This window comes from Numida meleagris, chromosome 5, assembly GCF_002078875.1.
Source record: "Numida meleagris isolate 19003 breed g44 Domestic line chromosome 5, NumMel1.0, whole genome shotgun sequence".
Classification (NCBI taxonomy): Eukaryota; Metazoa; Chordata; class Aves; order Galliformes; family Numididae; genus Numida; species Numida meleagris.
The window spans coordinates 53,988,684-54,003,435 of record NC_034413.1 but is presented as its reverse complement, the minus strand read 5'-3'; the positions used below and the strand labels follow the sequence as shown (position 1 = coordinate 54,003,435).

Genomic DNA, 14,752 nt, shown 5'->3' with positions numbered 1-14,752 from the left:
TAAAAGTTACTGCCAGCTGGCTGACAACTTGCTATTAGCCATGCTAGATGGCAATCTTCTCTTGTGCTGACGGAGATGTGTTGATATGAAAAATTGTGGGGAAAGGTAGATTACTGTTAGCTATATTATTGTAGCAATGAAACATCAGTAGGAAATGGAATTGAAAATTGAAAACCACTAGGATTTTTTATCTTAGGTACGTAGAATACAGTTTTACTTGTTCGAAATTTCATTAGCAATGGGTACTGCTGAACAATTTTGTGATTTTTATAGCATATTGTAATCTAGAATAGTTGTTAAAAATAGCATTTCATCTTCTTTTGTAGTCAATGTCCAGAAGGATATATATGTGTGAAAGCTGGTAGAAACCCCAACTATGGCTACACAAGTTTTGATACATTCAGTTGGGCATTCTTGTCACTGTTTCGACTGATGACTCAGGACTTTTGGGAGAATCTTTACCAGCTGGTGAGGACTTAATAAAATAAACAGCACCGTCACCAATACCATTACTACATGGTATTTGCATAGTTCGTTTCATTCACATGTACCTGAGTTTTTTGGGACACAAATCATCTTTTATTTCATATATGTAAGCTGTCTTAAAACAATAAGGGCCTTAGATTTCCATGTGCTACTCAAATACATAATAAGAAATCATTGTTAAGAATTATTGTTTCCTTTTCACAAATGAGTAAATGAACTTGTTAATGCTTCTTGCCCAAACATGCTGAAATAGATGCTAGCTAAATTGATTTGCAGTCTAGTAGAGATATGTTGTCTCTGAGAAGGTTACATCTTGTCCCTAAACTACACACATCCTTAACCTGAAGGACTGTAATGTGCAGGATGACATTTTGTATACTGCATTGTCTTTGTGGCACTGTAGTTTCTGTCTGATGAGACAAGAAGGTAAGACACTGCCTAGTGGCCCCATTACTATTAAAGTAGTTTAAAAGTTTAAAGGCTATAAAAAAAGATATAATGGGGGCAGCAACTCCTATAACAGATTTTCATTAGTAGAATTTCTGAAGTATTTAAGCTACTGAATCATAGTCAGCTTAGCTGACTATGCAGACACAAAACTTGGATTTTTGCACATATAGTTAGGATATAATACTAACTAGTCGTATGTGGAAAACTTAACGTAATCATCTCGTGCTAAAATGGAGACATTTTACAATGTATTTCTAATCTATAACATAGATGCTGCCACATTATGCAACAGTGTGTAAAAATCTTCTAAAATTTGTGTTATTTCTTTTTCCCCAGACACTGCGTGCTGCTGGGAAAACATACATGATATTTTTTGTTTTGGTCATTTTCCTGGGCTCCTTCTACCTGATTAATTTGATCCTGGCTGTAGTTGCCATGGCCTATGAAGAACAGAATCAAGCAACCATGGAAGAAGCAGAACAGAAAGAAGCAGAATTTCAGCAAATGCTGGAACAGCTGAAAAAGCAACAGGAAGAAGCTCAGGTATCCTTGTAAAGTAAAACTGCCTTTTCCACTCATGATTGCAATTGGATGTTCACATATGAGAATAGTTTCAGTCACTCACTCCTAAATATTACCTCCTATTTTGTATATTCTTTCGTTTTCAAAAAAATATTTAATATTTTACTTAGCACTTTTTCTGTGGTCTTGAGTAAACTTGAACTCCTGGGCTGCAGTAGACCATCCTATGGTTGAGTTCACTCTGGAGGGATGTGGAACAGGAAAAAAAAAAATTGGGAGGCTAAACTTTAGGAAAGCTAACTTCCAGCTCTTCAGGGAGTTAGTCAGCAAAACACCCTGGGAAACTGTCTTCATGGGCAAGGAGTGGAGCAAAGCTGGCAGATCTTTAAGGAGGCTTTCCTCAGGGCACAAGAGCTCTCCATCCCCAGGTGGAGCAAGTCAGGAAAGGAAGGCAAGAGAGTGGCATGGCTGAACCGGGACCTGCTGGTCAAATTGAAGTGCAAGAAGAAAACGCACAGGCAGTGGGTAAAAGGACAAGTACCATGGGAAGAATATAAGGAAGCTGCTAGGCTGTGTAGGGATGGTGTCAGGAAAGCCAAGGCCCAGCTTGAACTGAACTTGGCAAGGGATGCCAAAAAGAACAAGAAAGGCTTCTACAGGTACCTCAACCAGAAAAGGAATGTCCAGGAGGGCATACCCCCCTACTGAGTGAAACAGGCAAGCTGCTAACAACAGACAAGGAGAAGGCTGAGTTACTTCACAACTTTTTTTGTCTCAGTCTTCTCTGATAACTGCTTGCCACACAGCCCTCAAACATCACCAAGCTGTGAGGTGCAGTCAACACACAAGAGGGATGGGATGCCATCTTGAGGGACCTAGACAGGCTTGAGCAGTGGGCCCAGGTGAACCTCATGAAGGTCAACAAATCCAAATGCAAGATCTTGCACCTGGGCTGAAGAACCCCCCATTACCAATACAAGATGGGCAGTGAAAGGATTGAGTGCAGCTCTGCTGAAAAAGACCTGGAGGTACTAGTGGATGGGAAGCTGGACACGAGCTAGCAATGTGCCATCTCAGCCCAGAAAGCCAACTGTATCCTGGGATACATCAAAAGAAGCATGGCCAGCAGGGTGAGGGAGGTGATCCTCCTGCCCCTCTACTCTGCGCTGGTGAGGCCTCACCTGGAGTACTGTGTCCAGATGTGGAGCCCTCAGTACAGGAGAGATGTAGACCTGTTGGAGCGCATCCAGAGAAGGGGCACAAAAGTGGTCCACAGAATGGAACACCTCTCCTATGAGGACAGTCTGAGAGAGCTGGGGCTCTTCAGCCTGGAGAAGAGAAGGCTCCAAATTGACCTGAGAGTGGCCTTTCAGTATCCAAAGGGGAGTTACAGGAAAGAAGGGAACAGACTCTAGCAGGGTCTGTGGTGACAGAACAAGGGGAAATGGTTTCAAGCTTAAAGAGGGTAGATTTACGTTAGATATAAGGAATAAATCTTTTACACTGAGGGTGGTGAGGCAGTGGAACAGGTTGCCCAGTGATGTGGTTGATGCCCTGTCCCTGGAGACTTTCAAGACAAGGCTGGATAAGGCCCTGGGCAGCCTTGTATGTAGCTGCGGTGTCCCTGTTCATTGCAGGGAAGCTGGACTAGATGGCCTTCAGAGGTGCCTTCCAACTCTAAGGATTCTATGGTTCTATCATTCTATGATAATTAGTGACAAAAAAGAACCATTAAGGTAAAATTTCAAATTGGAGATAGAAATTATTATGTTTATTGTGAGAGTGAACAAATGATTGTACAAGTTGCCTGGAGATGTTGTGGAATCTGCTTACTTGAAGATAAACAAAAGCTATCTGTATGTGGTCCTGGGTAGCCTGCTTTGGGTGAGGCTGTCTGTGCTGCAGAGTTCAACAAGGTGACCTCCAGAGGTTCATTCCAACCTCAACCACTGTGTGATATTGAAGATGGAGATATGGGAAAATTATAGTTTCTGTAGTATTTCTCAAATTTTGCTTCTTACGATAAACTGGTTTCGGTGAAGTGGGATCAGTGCTTTTATTTAAAATTCATTATTTATTTAAGAATATCCGTAAGTAGCAATTTTAAATAGTGTGTTTATTTGTATAAGTGTTGTAAATTGCATATGTGCTTATATGTACATACAGGCAGCAGCAGCAGCTGCAGCAGCTGACTCAAGAGATTATAGCGGAGTAGGTGGAATAGGTGGATTCTCTGAAAGTTCTTCTGAGGCATCCAAACTGAGCTCGAAGAGTGCTAAAGAGAGGAGGAATAGAAGAAAGAAAAAAAAGCAAAAAGAACAAGCTGAAGGTGAGGAGAAGGATGAGGAAGAATTTCGCAAATCCGAATCAGAGGACAGCATCAAAAGAAAAGGCTTCCGATTTTCCATTGAGGGGAACAGATTGACATATGAAAAGAGATTCTCTTCCCCACACCAGGTACCATGGTATTATTACCTCTTAAATGTCTACTCATAATGGAAACAAATGCCTATAGTGCAGTTTGGTCAATTTTTGCAAAGGATACCATAGATTCATTTAATGTCTTAAAAATATGATCAAGTTAATACACGCAATCAAAGATGAAACTGTAAGAATTAGAGAGATTTTCTTGAATTTATCTGTGAAAAAATAAAAATAATATGTATTAATTAGAATGAGTTGTATTTGCCAAGTTTGTTAATGAAAATGAGCTTATCAAGTTAGCACGAACAGTGGCTTCAAAAAAGGAATTTCATGTTTTCAGTTGGAATTGTGCTAAATTTAGGGTGCAAAAAACAGTAGAAATGACATAAATGTTTACGTGAAATTTGGTAAATTAATTGATATGAGACCTTTTATTGTGTTATCTTAAAGGTGGAAATATCTGTGGCAATGTGTCCTTGCATTTCTTCTCCTACATTTATACACCAGTGACTCAAAAAGAGTACCATCTGCATCTCCCATCCAGATATTTATTTCATTAGATATCTTTGTTACGTCATACTTTCTACAGTTTTCAGGAGCTTCTCTTCATTTGCCCGCCTCAGACTGTCCCCTAAGCAACTCAGGTCTCAGTCTCACATCCATTCTGTCCTTTTTCTGCCCCTTTGTGTAAACTTATGCCTCATCTCTTCCTTCTGTCCCCAATTTCTTGATTCCCCCTGATCTTTATGAATTGCTATCCTCCTCTTTTTAGTCACTGTTACTAAATTCCTTCCTTCCTGTTTTATCCTCTTCTACTCCTCTCTCTGGAAAGCCTGTTTCATCACTTAAAAATCATGCACATTCATGTCCTTCGCATGTATCACTTTCTCCAGCTTCCATTCTCAGAGAAGCTCAAACCTCTTCATCTGTTATACTCTTATTAAGGACTTTCCTCTTTTGATCAGACCGTGGTGGGAGTGTAATGTTTCTAGCTTGTCGTATCTACCAAGTTAACTCCTCCTTCTTCTTCCTTCCTGACATACTTTTTTCATAGACCTGCATCCATTTTTTTTCCTTGGTCTGCCACTGTTTTATGTTGTTAACTGTCTGACTAACCTCTGTCTGACTAACCTCTGTTAAGACTTCATTGCTGGATTTAATTCATTATTCATCCTGTTCCATATACAAAATTTCACATGTATATCTACTGACTTCTACTTCATGTTGAAGTCTCATCTGATCCCTTAGGTGCATATTCTTACTCATGTCTTCATTCAAACTGCAGCCTTATTCAGCTGCAGTTCAGTTCATCCATCTGTTAAGAAATGAAATGTACCTCATCCAATTTCCTCCTCTTGCTTTTTCATCTCAAGGTTATATGCAGCTGTGTAGTATGATAGTCTAGTGATCCCCTCCCCTCTGGTTTTCCAATCCTAGTTCCTTTCCACTCTGGGTTCTAGCTACCACACTCAACAGAAATTCAACTCACCACAGTTTTTAATAATGTTTTCCTTGACAAAATGCAGGTTTATAGTATATCTTTAACATCTTCCTTGACATATCACTTTCCTTCAGTGTAACTGGCCATTATGTTTTCTTGGAAACTTAGTCTTCCTAACATTCATTATTTTGTCTCCTCTCAGTTCTGGTTTAGTTGTGCTTTAAAAGATCTTTTTACCACTTTGACAGTTTTCTAAGGGATTTCCACAAGGCCGTGTTGCGAGTTTCTTTCTTCTTCTCTCTCTCTCTCTCTCTCTCTGTTTCCTTTTTTTCCCCAATTCTACTCTAGACCCACAGCTGCAAACTATTTTTAACTTATACTTATTTCCATGTCCCTATTACTGCTGTATTTAACAAGAATATTGTTGCAAGGAGCACTAACGTATCTCATTATTATTACCTAATCTTCTAGTTAACATATCAACCTATAGATGTTTTCAATACTGTAAAACATACTGTGCTTAAAGCTCTTCCCAACCTACCTTGACTTACAGTAAGCAAATAAAGTCCCAGCTTTAACTGACCCATTCCAGCATCCATAACCTCCTGTTAAATTTTCAAATTACTTTCTTTGAGCTCTTTCTGGTATGCTGCCCCTCATGCTTGGAAGAAGTTCCCATGAATTTCCACAGAACACTTCATTGCTTTCCTCAAATCCCTCTTTAAAACTCTCTTTTACCATGCTGCCTACAGAAAGCTTGACAGGGAAGTGACTTCAGGTGAGCTAAGACCACTGTTTATCATACTCATCAAATTTGCCAACTCATATTCCCTCTCTTTTTGTATCCATCTGTTGTGTTATACTTAGATAGCAGAGAGCCTTTTTGTTCTGCATTTTGCAATGCCTGGAACAATGGGCTTGGATCCATAAAAATAAGTTGCAAAAGAGAAACAAAGACACTGCTTTGTTATGTACCATCTCTGCTGTTCATAGAGGTTCTGGGTGAAGTCAGATGACAAAGCCAAATCATTCAAGTCAGAGGAATCACTGACATGAAAGTTAAAGCACATGCGTAATTGCAAGATTAGAACTTTATTTTGACTGATCCTGAGAAGATCCACCCATAGCAGTACATTTACTCTCAGGAGTAAACTGATGAAGACTAGTGAGGATGCTCATGCAAAATTACATACATATCTTGGCATTTTCAGAATAGCTAACACTTTCAAAAAGAAATAAAAGCCATATTGTGGACTACTTGACCAGTACTTGCAAAACTATGTACATTTTTTAAACTGGGCAGTGTTTGGGAGCTATGTCTGTGTGCAGACTGACCCAATGGAAATTTACCAAAAATTTTATTCACTCAACCTATCAGACTAGTCCCAGCCAGGGATAAGTAGTGGCTAGATGTGCTTACACAATTTATGAACAGTTGATAATAAATCAGGCAGAATGGCAGAGGAAGCAATTCTGTCAAGCAGTTTCTTTTAATCTAATTAAACCAGTCAATGTCATATAGGCAATGTAGTAAAATAACTGGTTTATGTCTGTCACTTACATGCTCTTTGTTTACTACCCAGAAGGGAGTGTATTAGGGGGGTGTTGTACTAGTTCATTTCTTTGTAGATTATCTTACCCTTTAAGACATATTAACAGTGTGTTTTTTCCCTGTATGAAAACATCATATCTAAAAGAATTTTCATCTGATAATCACTGTTTTTATTTGCCTACAGTCTTTGCTGAGTATTCGTGGCTCCCTATTTTCCCCAAGGCGCAACAGCAGAACAAGCCTTTTCAGCTTCAGAGGTCGAGCAAAGGATGTAGGATCTGAAAATGACTTTGCTGATGATGAACACAGCACTTTTGAAGACAATGAGAGCAGAAGAGATTCTCTCTTTGTTCCTCATAGACATGGTGAACGGCGCAACAGTAACATTAGTCAGGCCAGTAGGTCATCCAGGACAATACCTCCACTTCCAGTGAACGGGAAGATGCACAGCACTGTGGATTGCAATGGAGTAGTTTCTTTAGTCGGTGGGCCTCCAGCTCTGACATCACCTACTGGACAACTTCTGCCAGAGGTGATGATTGATAAAGCAACCACTGCTAGCAATGTAAGGAAGTCTGCAATAGCTCAGGCATGATGTCCACTCCCTGTATAATCAACTACTGTTTCTACAAAACCTAGTAACTTGGGAATAATTCCATTTTTGTCCATGCTCCTTTCATATATTCCAGTTAAATGCTGAAGCAGAAGCTGAAGCTGTCTAGCTCTTGTTAACTAGATTTGTATAAATGTATGTTAGGTCACTGGGAATTAACAAAATAGCATAGTAAGCCATTAAATAACTTGGTTCATTATGGTAACTGAAGAAGTTCTGTATTTGTATATCAGCCAAGATATCAAAATGAAAAAAGAATTATAAAGGAATTACTTAATGGAATATATTAAATGAGTATTTAACCTCCTGCTGACCATAAGTTATATATTTGATATAATACTATCTGATAAGACAACTTACATGAGTTAGAATTCCTATCAAATGGTTAACTTTTCTAGCTACTTTTTTTGGTTTTGACGACACTAATGAATATTCTTCTCTTATTTTGTTTGAAAATGTGTGTTAGAAAATTAATAACGAGTAATCTTAAGAAAAGACACTAATTCTTTGTGCTCTTAAAGCTATCTGTGTGGGCTACTTTATTGCCTAATAAGAAAGATATTTATGGTTGAACTCATTGACAAGCATTATGAAACTTTTTATAGTTTAAAACTTCTTGAATCTCTTTTAATGTTTCAGTCCCATTTCAGCAAAATATTTAAAAACACCTTTGCTCACAAGAGCAGTCCTACTGATGTACTTGACTATTTAGTGAGTTAGGCATGCATCATTCTCTTGCAAAATCATAACATAAATGGAGCATCAGGAAGGTCACCAGGGTATTTAAAACCATTGTACCTTTATAATAATTTACAGTGTTATTCTTATGAAATGAACACTCGATAGTGTAGTTTATCAGTGTTTTATTTTCAGGGCACTACTACAGAAACCGACTTAAGAAAGAGAAGGTCTAGTTCTTACCATGTTCCTATGGACTACCTAACAGATCCTAGTGCAAGGCAGCGAGCAATGAGTATAGCCAGCATGCTTACAAACACAATGGAAGGTATGTAAAATAGAATTTTTGTATTACAATGCAAGTGCTAGTAAATTCATGACTCACTAATTAGTAGTGTTTTTATTTAGTGCAGCTCAGTGGGCCTAAAGTTAGAGATGAGGTGAAATTTGTGTATAGAGGTGTTGAGTTTTGTCTTTTTTTTTCGGTATGACTGATATATTTGGAAAAGCAATCCTAATTTTAGGTTCTTTTTAAGTGTTTATCCTTCACGAGTAAAATTTGAAATATTTTATTCATTACATATACACTGGATTCCTAAGACACATATCTACTTTACATCCTATCCAGCATTCGTTTGTGAATGATCATTCTATACAGTGAATATTTAGCATTCTTTCTTTCTCTACTCATATGTAAAATATAGTGGGACAGATTATTTTAATTGGTAAAGTGGCGGGTTTTTTTGACTGGACATTAGCCTTGACTACTGCAACGTCAGTACAGTTTATCAGCAATAACTTGGAAATAGCATAGACCCGAAGGAAATACCCAGGTTATACTGACAGAATAGAGAAATTCTATGAGAAATATGTTAAAATGTTATTTACCTTTTTCTCTCTAGAACTTGAAGAATCAAGACAGAAATGCCCACCATGCTGGTATAAATTTGCTAACACTTGCTTGATTTGGGACTGCTGCACTCCCTGGCTGAAAGTCAAACATATTGTAAATTTGATTGTGATGGACCCATTTGTTGATCTGGCCATTACTATCTGCATTGTTCTAAACACTCTGTTCATGGCCATGGAGCACTATCCAATGACAGAACAGTTTAGTGGTGTCCTTTCAGTAGGAAACCTTGTAAGTCTTCCATGATGTACAATGTATGTCAAATACATTTTTCTTAAATAATGCACGTGTGACCTATGTTCATATGTTTAAAAGAAAATGTTGACTGAATATTTAAAAGGCTTGGGATGGTTGAATTTATATTTAAGCTGTACTAAATGCCTCTTTGTTGACATCTGTGCATTTCTCCATTCTTCTTATATGGAGTTTAATGCTCTCTCCTTTGCAAAAGATTTATTGAGTCAAAATGTGTTTTCTTGCTTAAATCCTTCAGCTTCTCTCATTGAAGCTAGTTATAGAAATTAATCTAATGTTTTCTCTTGAATGGATACTTATAAATGGAAGGAACCTTCAGATATGTCCCTATACCTGTTCTGCACCTCACTAGCTCCTCCTGATGTCCTAGATGTTGAAGGAGATGTAGAGAGGAAAGACCCAGTGAGCACAGTATATTTATTGTGACTTAACAGGAGATGGTGAAATAGAGTGACTGCTATTTCCAGGCTATCCTGAAGAATAGTTCTGCTAAATGTTACTTTTTTTTTTTTAATATATATTTTTTTATCCTTATAAACTTACATTTATCCCTAGAAGAAAGCTCCAGCTTTCTTGTGAGGTAAATAGGAACTGTGTATGTGAGCTTAAATCTGAATTTAATTCCTAACCAAATGTATGGAAATATAGAGAAGGTATTCAGATCCATGGATTGCTTATGGAGGATATAACAAATCTGATGCTGTTATGTTTTTTTTTTAAAAAAAAAATTCTTATTAAAATGGAGTAAGAAACTCTATTTTCCTTGCAGGTTTTTACTGGAATTTTCACAGCAGAAATGTTTCTCAAGATAATTGCCATGGATCCTTATTATTATTTCCAAGAGGGCTGGAATATTTTTGATGGTTTTATTGTGAGTCTTAGTTTAATGGAGCTTGGCCTTGCAAATGTAGAAGGATTATCTGTTCTTCGATCATTCCGATTGGTAAATATTCTAATTAATATCTATTTCTATGTTATACTTTTATATTTATGCATTTGTCTTTCATGTTTCATTTACACATTAAATATTTGGCTGAGTCAGAAGTTCCTTGTATAAGAACTTATAAAATACTAAATTGCATACCCACTAGATGGCAAGTATGTATTATGTCAAGTTTGTTTTATATATTATCTTGATAATGTCTGTTTATTCTTCAAGACATTGTAAACATCGATTCTGTTTCCAGTGAGTGTGCTTTAAGAATTACCTTTCTAAATAGTCTTCTAGAGTCTTTTTTTTTTAATAGATGAGGGAATAAAGAATGCAAGAGGCATAGACCCTCAGTACCTGTGACTGAAGATAAGTAAAACACTTAGTAAATAACTAATTAATTAATAACAGTTTATTGACAGTTTTAGCTGATGAACTTCCATTACCAGTTTGCTTGTGTGGTTAGAAGAAAGTGGTGTTAAGATTTTTCTTTGGATAGGGACTTTTCATCAGTAGCAACCTCTCCCTCATCCTTATCATCTTCTCAGTATCTCTCAGTATCTCTTCTGTGTAACAGATTCTTTGTTCCAAAGCCTTAGTCTTTCTCCATTATCTTTGTCAGTTATTAGATACCTCTGTAGGAATGTGAACTTGAAAAGCCTTGATCTTGATGAAGACTAAGCTAGCATACAATTTAATGTTCAAATACTCTTTTAAAAAGACACGCACAGTAAGAGAAACGAAACTAAAGTTCCTAGTCATCAGCTCCTTCCTTACCTAAAGCAAGCCTAAAACATTTTAAATAAATCCCCTTTAAAAAACACAAAGTTTAAATTCATCCACTTTCTGGTTCTCTGTATATTATTATATTGTAAAACCTAATATCTATATGGATTGACTTCTCACTCAGTAATAGAGTTCTGTATTTTCCTTTGCATCTATGTATGTTAATTATGTCTTATCCCATTAAATAGTATTTACATTTAGATTCCTTTGATTGTCTGAATATTTGCTATTTATTTCCAATTGCGTTCCTTTTTTTCTGTTTCAAATTGCACTTTGATATAACATTTACTTTTGTCCACTGTTTTTCAGTGTTGTATGGCAAATGTTGTAAGACACACATGATGTTTATTTTCCATGACAGAAAAGTTGTGAGAGGTACTTGCAAGTAACTTCTATGCCCATCATTAACAACTCTAGCTTGTTTATCTTTCTAGGAAAACCATTTCTTCCATCTCTCTGACAATTAAGAAGAAAAAGATCTGGAAATGCCTAAGCAGTTATATTCTTGTAAAACTGATCACAACACACATGCATTGATTTATTTTTAGTAATATTTCCATAGAATTAACAGAAGGAGAAAGACTGTTGTATCCAATTTGTCCAACAAGTACAATTTGTCTGTAGATCTCTACAATCACCAAAAGAAGCAAAGTCTGTATTGAAGACTTTGTAAGAATTGCAGTGAAATGAGCACAGAGACAGTATTTTTGGTTTCTCGTGAGTTGAATCAGGACTTACCAATGTGTAGTACTATACAAAGAACTGGTAAGATAAATTTTGTAACTAAAGTTTGTACAAGTAGCATGAGACATGCTTTAGACACATCATAATTAGAATATGAAATGTATAGCAATGATACATTACAATTAATGACGTGAATAATTGTATACTATTCTTCTGTTTTGCAGCTTCGAGTTTTCAAGTTGGCAAAATCTTGGCCAACTCTAAATATGCTGATTAAGATTATTGGCAACTCAGTGGGGGCTTTGGGGAATTTGACCCTGGTGCTGGCCATCATTGTGTTCATTTTTGCTGTGGTTGGGATGCAGCTGTTTGGGAAAAGCTACAAGGAATGTGTCTGCAAGATCTCTAGCGACTGTGAACTTCCACGCTGGCACATGCATGACTTTTTCCACTCTTTCTTGATTGTGTTCCGAGTGCTGTGTGGAGAATGGATAGAAACGATGTGGGACTGCATGGAGGTTGCAGGCCAAACTATGTGCCTTACTGTCTTCATGATGGTCATGGTGATTGGAAACCTAGTGGTACGTAATCAGTGGGAGTTTTAAAAACATTTTAGAATTTATTTCCTGCTTTTCATAGTTTAGAAATCAGAGATGAAGACTCTTTAAGAAATCATGTAGTTCATTTGCCCTTTCTCTAAACCAGGTTCAAATATACCTTGATAAGCTATGAAAAGTGGTTTTTTAATTCTTCTAAATCTTTAGTGAGTTTGTAACCTCTTTAGTAAGATTATTGCTGAATTATTTTAATAAGATATTTCCATTAAAATGCCTTTTAAAAAATCCAACTTAAACCACCATTGCAGCCAATTAAACTGCCTAGTCTCAAATAGTTATGGGAAATAGTTGGTCATTATAACATTTACCTGAAGGCTTACTTTTTCCAATTTCAGTCTTATTTCTGCATCAAAATAACATAGCTGGTCAATATTTTCTCATAATTGATGACTTGTAAACTACTTATTCCTTTCACTGCTGGCTTTTTAATTACTCCCAAACAGCATTCTAGATAGAGACACAAGTATTGAATAATATGGAATAATTATACTCCATGTCTTACACATAACATTCCTCATTTTATATCCCCAAATGACATAAGAAATTTCAGTACCAGCATTGGTTTCCTGATGCACTCTATAAGCCTATTTCTCCAGCACTTCTGCCTTGCTAGTTTTTACCCCTTCTGTATACTTACATTTCATTTTTCCTACCCAGCATTGCTACACTAGTATTTCATCATTAAATGTCATACTGATTTTGAGTAATTTCACCAGCTTGCCATGGTTATTCCTAATTATAGGGCTTTCTTGTTGAGTAGTAGCATCACTTCTCTCTTTGATACCATGCAAAAAATTTATAAATATGCCTCAAATTTTATAAATATGCTTTTTCACAGAGATACCAAAATACTGAGTTTAACCAGACTAATTTGAGACTCCTGTGGCATGCCTTCTAAATATGCAGCAAAGTTGAACAGAAATAATGGATAAATATTTGTAACCATCATTTTTAGAGAAGTTTTCACTTATGCTATCATAATTACATGTAGCCCAAATTCATCTACTGTGTTTGTATTGTGTCATGACAATGTGAAAAAGCTTCCTAAAACCAAAGTATATCACATCTATGGATTCTTTACCTTGTAGCTAGTTTTCTGGCACAAAAAAAAAAAAACAGTATGATGCATTTGGGGCAAATACATACTTCATTGTATTCTGAATTAGACATACTGAAATTATGGTCTTCTGAACTGTAGAAGACTGGAGTCTGCCTGCCTTCCTCTTGTCTATGAATACTGCTCAAGAAATGACTTGCGTGTCTTGCATACTACATCATGTCGTATCCTTTTTCCTTATGGCATTCTCCATTTTAGGGAGCAAATCTGCAAGACTTCCACTGTGGAGGAGAAAGTCAAGAGTTAAATTTTCACTTATATTGGTCAAGATATGTAACTTAAAAATGTTTTTAGCAAGTTAAAAAGAAATACCAGAGATAAGAGCATGGTCTGGAAATAATAGCAAGAATGTGGTTTGGATAAGTGCTTGTTGTGATATAAAATTTATGTCGTATCAAACAACACTTAGTGAAATTATTTTATGACTTAAAAACAATATTATATCCTTACTGTCTTTCAGGTACTCAACCTGTTTCTGGCCTTGCTGCTGAGCTCCTTTAGTTCAGACAACCTTGCAGCTACAGATGATGATAATGAAATGAACAATCTCCAGATCGCTGTGGCAAGGATTCAGAAGGGCATAGATTTTGTGAAGAGAAAAGTGCGTGAATTCATCCAAAAAGCCTTTGTTAGAAAGCAGAAAGTTTTAGATGAAATCAAACCTCTTGAAGACCTAAACAACAAAAAAGACAGCTGTATTTCCAATCACACGATAGTAGATATAGGTAAAAACCTTGCCTATCTTAAAGAAGGGAATGGAACTACCAGTGGCATAGGCAGCAGCGTGGAAAAATATGTTGTTGATGAAAGTGATTACATGTCCTTCATAAACAACCCAAGTCTCACTGTGACAGTGCCAATTGCTGTTGGGGAATCTGATTTTGAAAATTTAAATACAGAGGAGTTTAGCAGCGAGTCAGACCTGGAAGAAAGCAAGGAGGTAGGTCTATTTCTATCTTAAAAATTCTCTGATTCATTTTAGTTTTCTAAGATTACTGGTGTTGATTAAAAGTCTATATTTAATTACTGTATGCCAGAGTATGCAAACTTGTAAATGTATTTGAGATAAATTGATATAAGATTGCAAATTTTGAATGAGATGATAGTATGGTATTGTATTTAACTTAAAAATCAAGCTGTGTAAGATAATTTTTTTTAAATAGTATTTTCTTTCCCCCCCCTATTTTATTGTATTAATTCACTAAGAAGAAAATGAACCAACTTAATAGCCTTGGATAGCGTAAGTCTTACAAAATGTTGGAGAGAGTTGTGCAAGTTTCTCCGTA

The 14,752-nt window shown here is 36.6% G+C and overlaps 1 protein-coding gene across 3 annotated transcripts in view; it reads left to right on the top strand.

Annotated features, from left to right (window-relative positions):
• SCN2A (sodium voltage-gated channel alpha subunit 2) overlaps window positions 1-14,752 on the top strand; it is a 55,554-nt gene that overhangs the window by 12,377 nt on the left and 28,425 nt on the right. For 2 of the 3 annotated variants that reach the window (XM_021400289.1, XM_021400290.1), the window contains exons 8-16: window positions 327-468; window positions 1,273-1,479; window positions 3,625-3,915; window positions 7,060-7,407; window positions 8,362-8,494; window positions 9,069-9,307; window positions 10,101-10,274; window positions 11,957-12,313; window positions 13,927-14,406. In XM_021400289.1, coding sequence (XP_021255964.1) covers window positions 327-468; window positions 1,273-1,479; window positions 3,625-3,915; window positions 7,060-7,407; window positions 8,362-8,494; window positions 9,069-9,307; window positions 10,101-10,274; window positions 11,957-12,313; window positions 13,927-14,406 — 2,371 coding nt within the window. Of the gene's footprint in view, window positions 1-326; window positions 469-1,272; window positions 1,480-3,624; window positions 3,916-7,059; window positions 7,441-8,361; window positions 8,495-9,068; window positions 9,308-10,100; window positions 10,275-11,956; window positions 12,314-13,926; window positions 14,407-14,752 lie in introns of all 3 variants that reach the window. The other variant, XM_021400288.1, reaches the window with a different exon arrangement.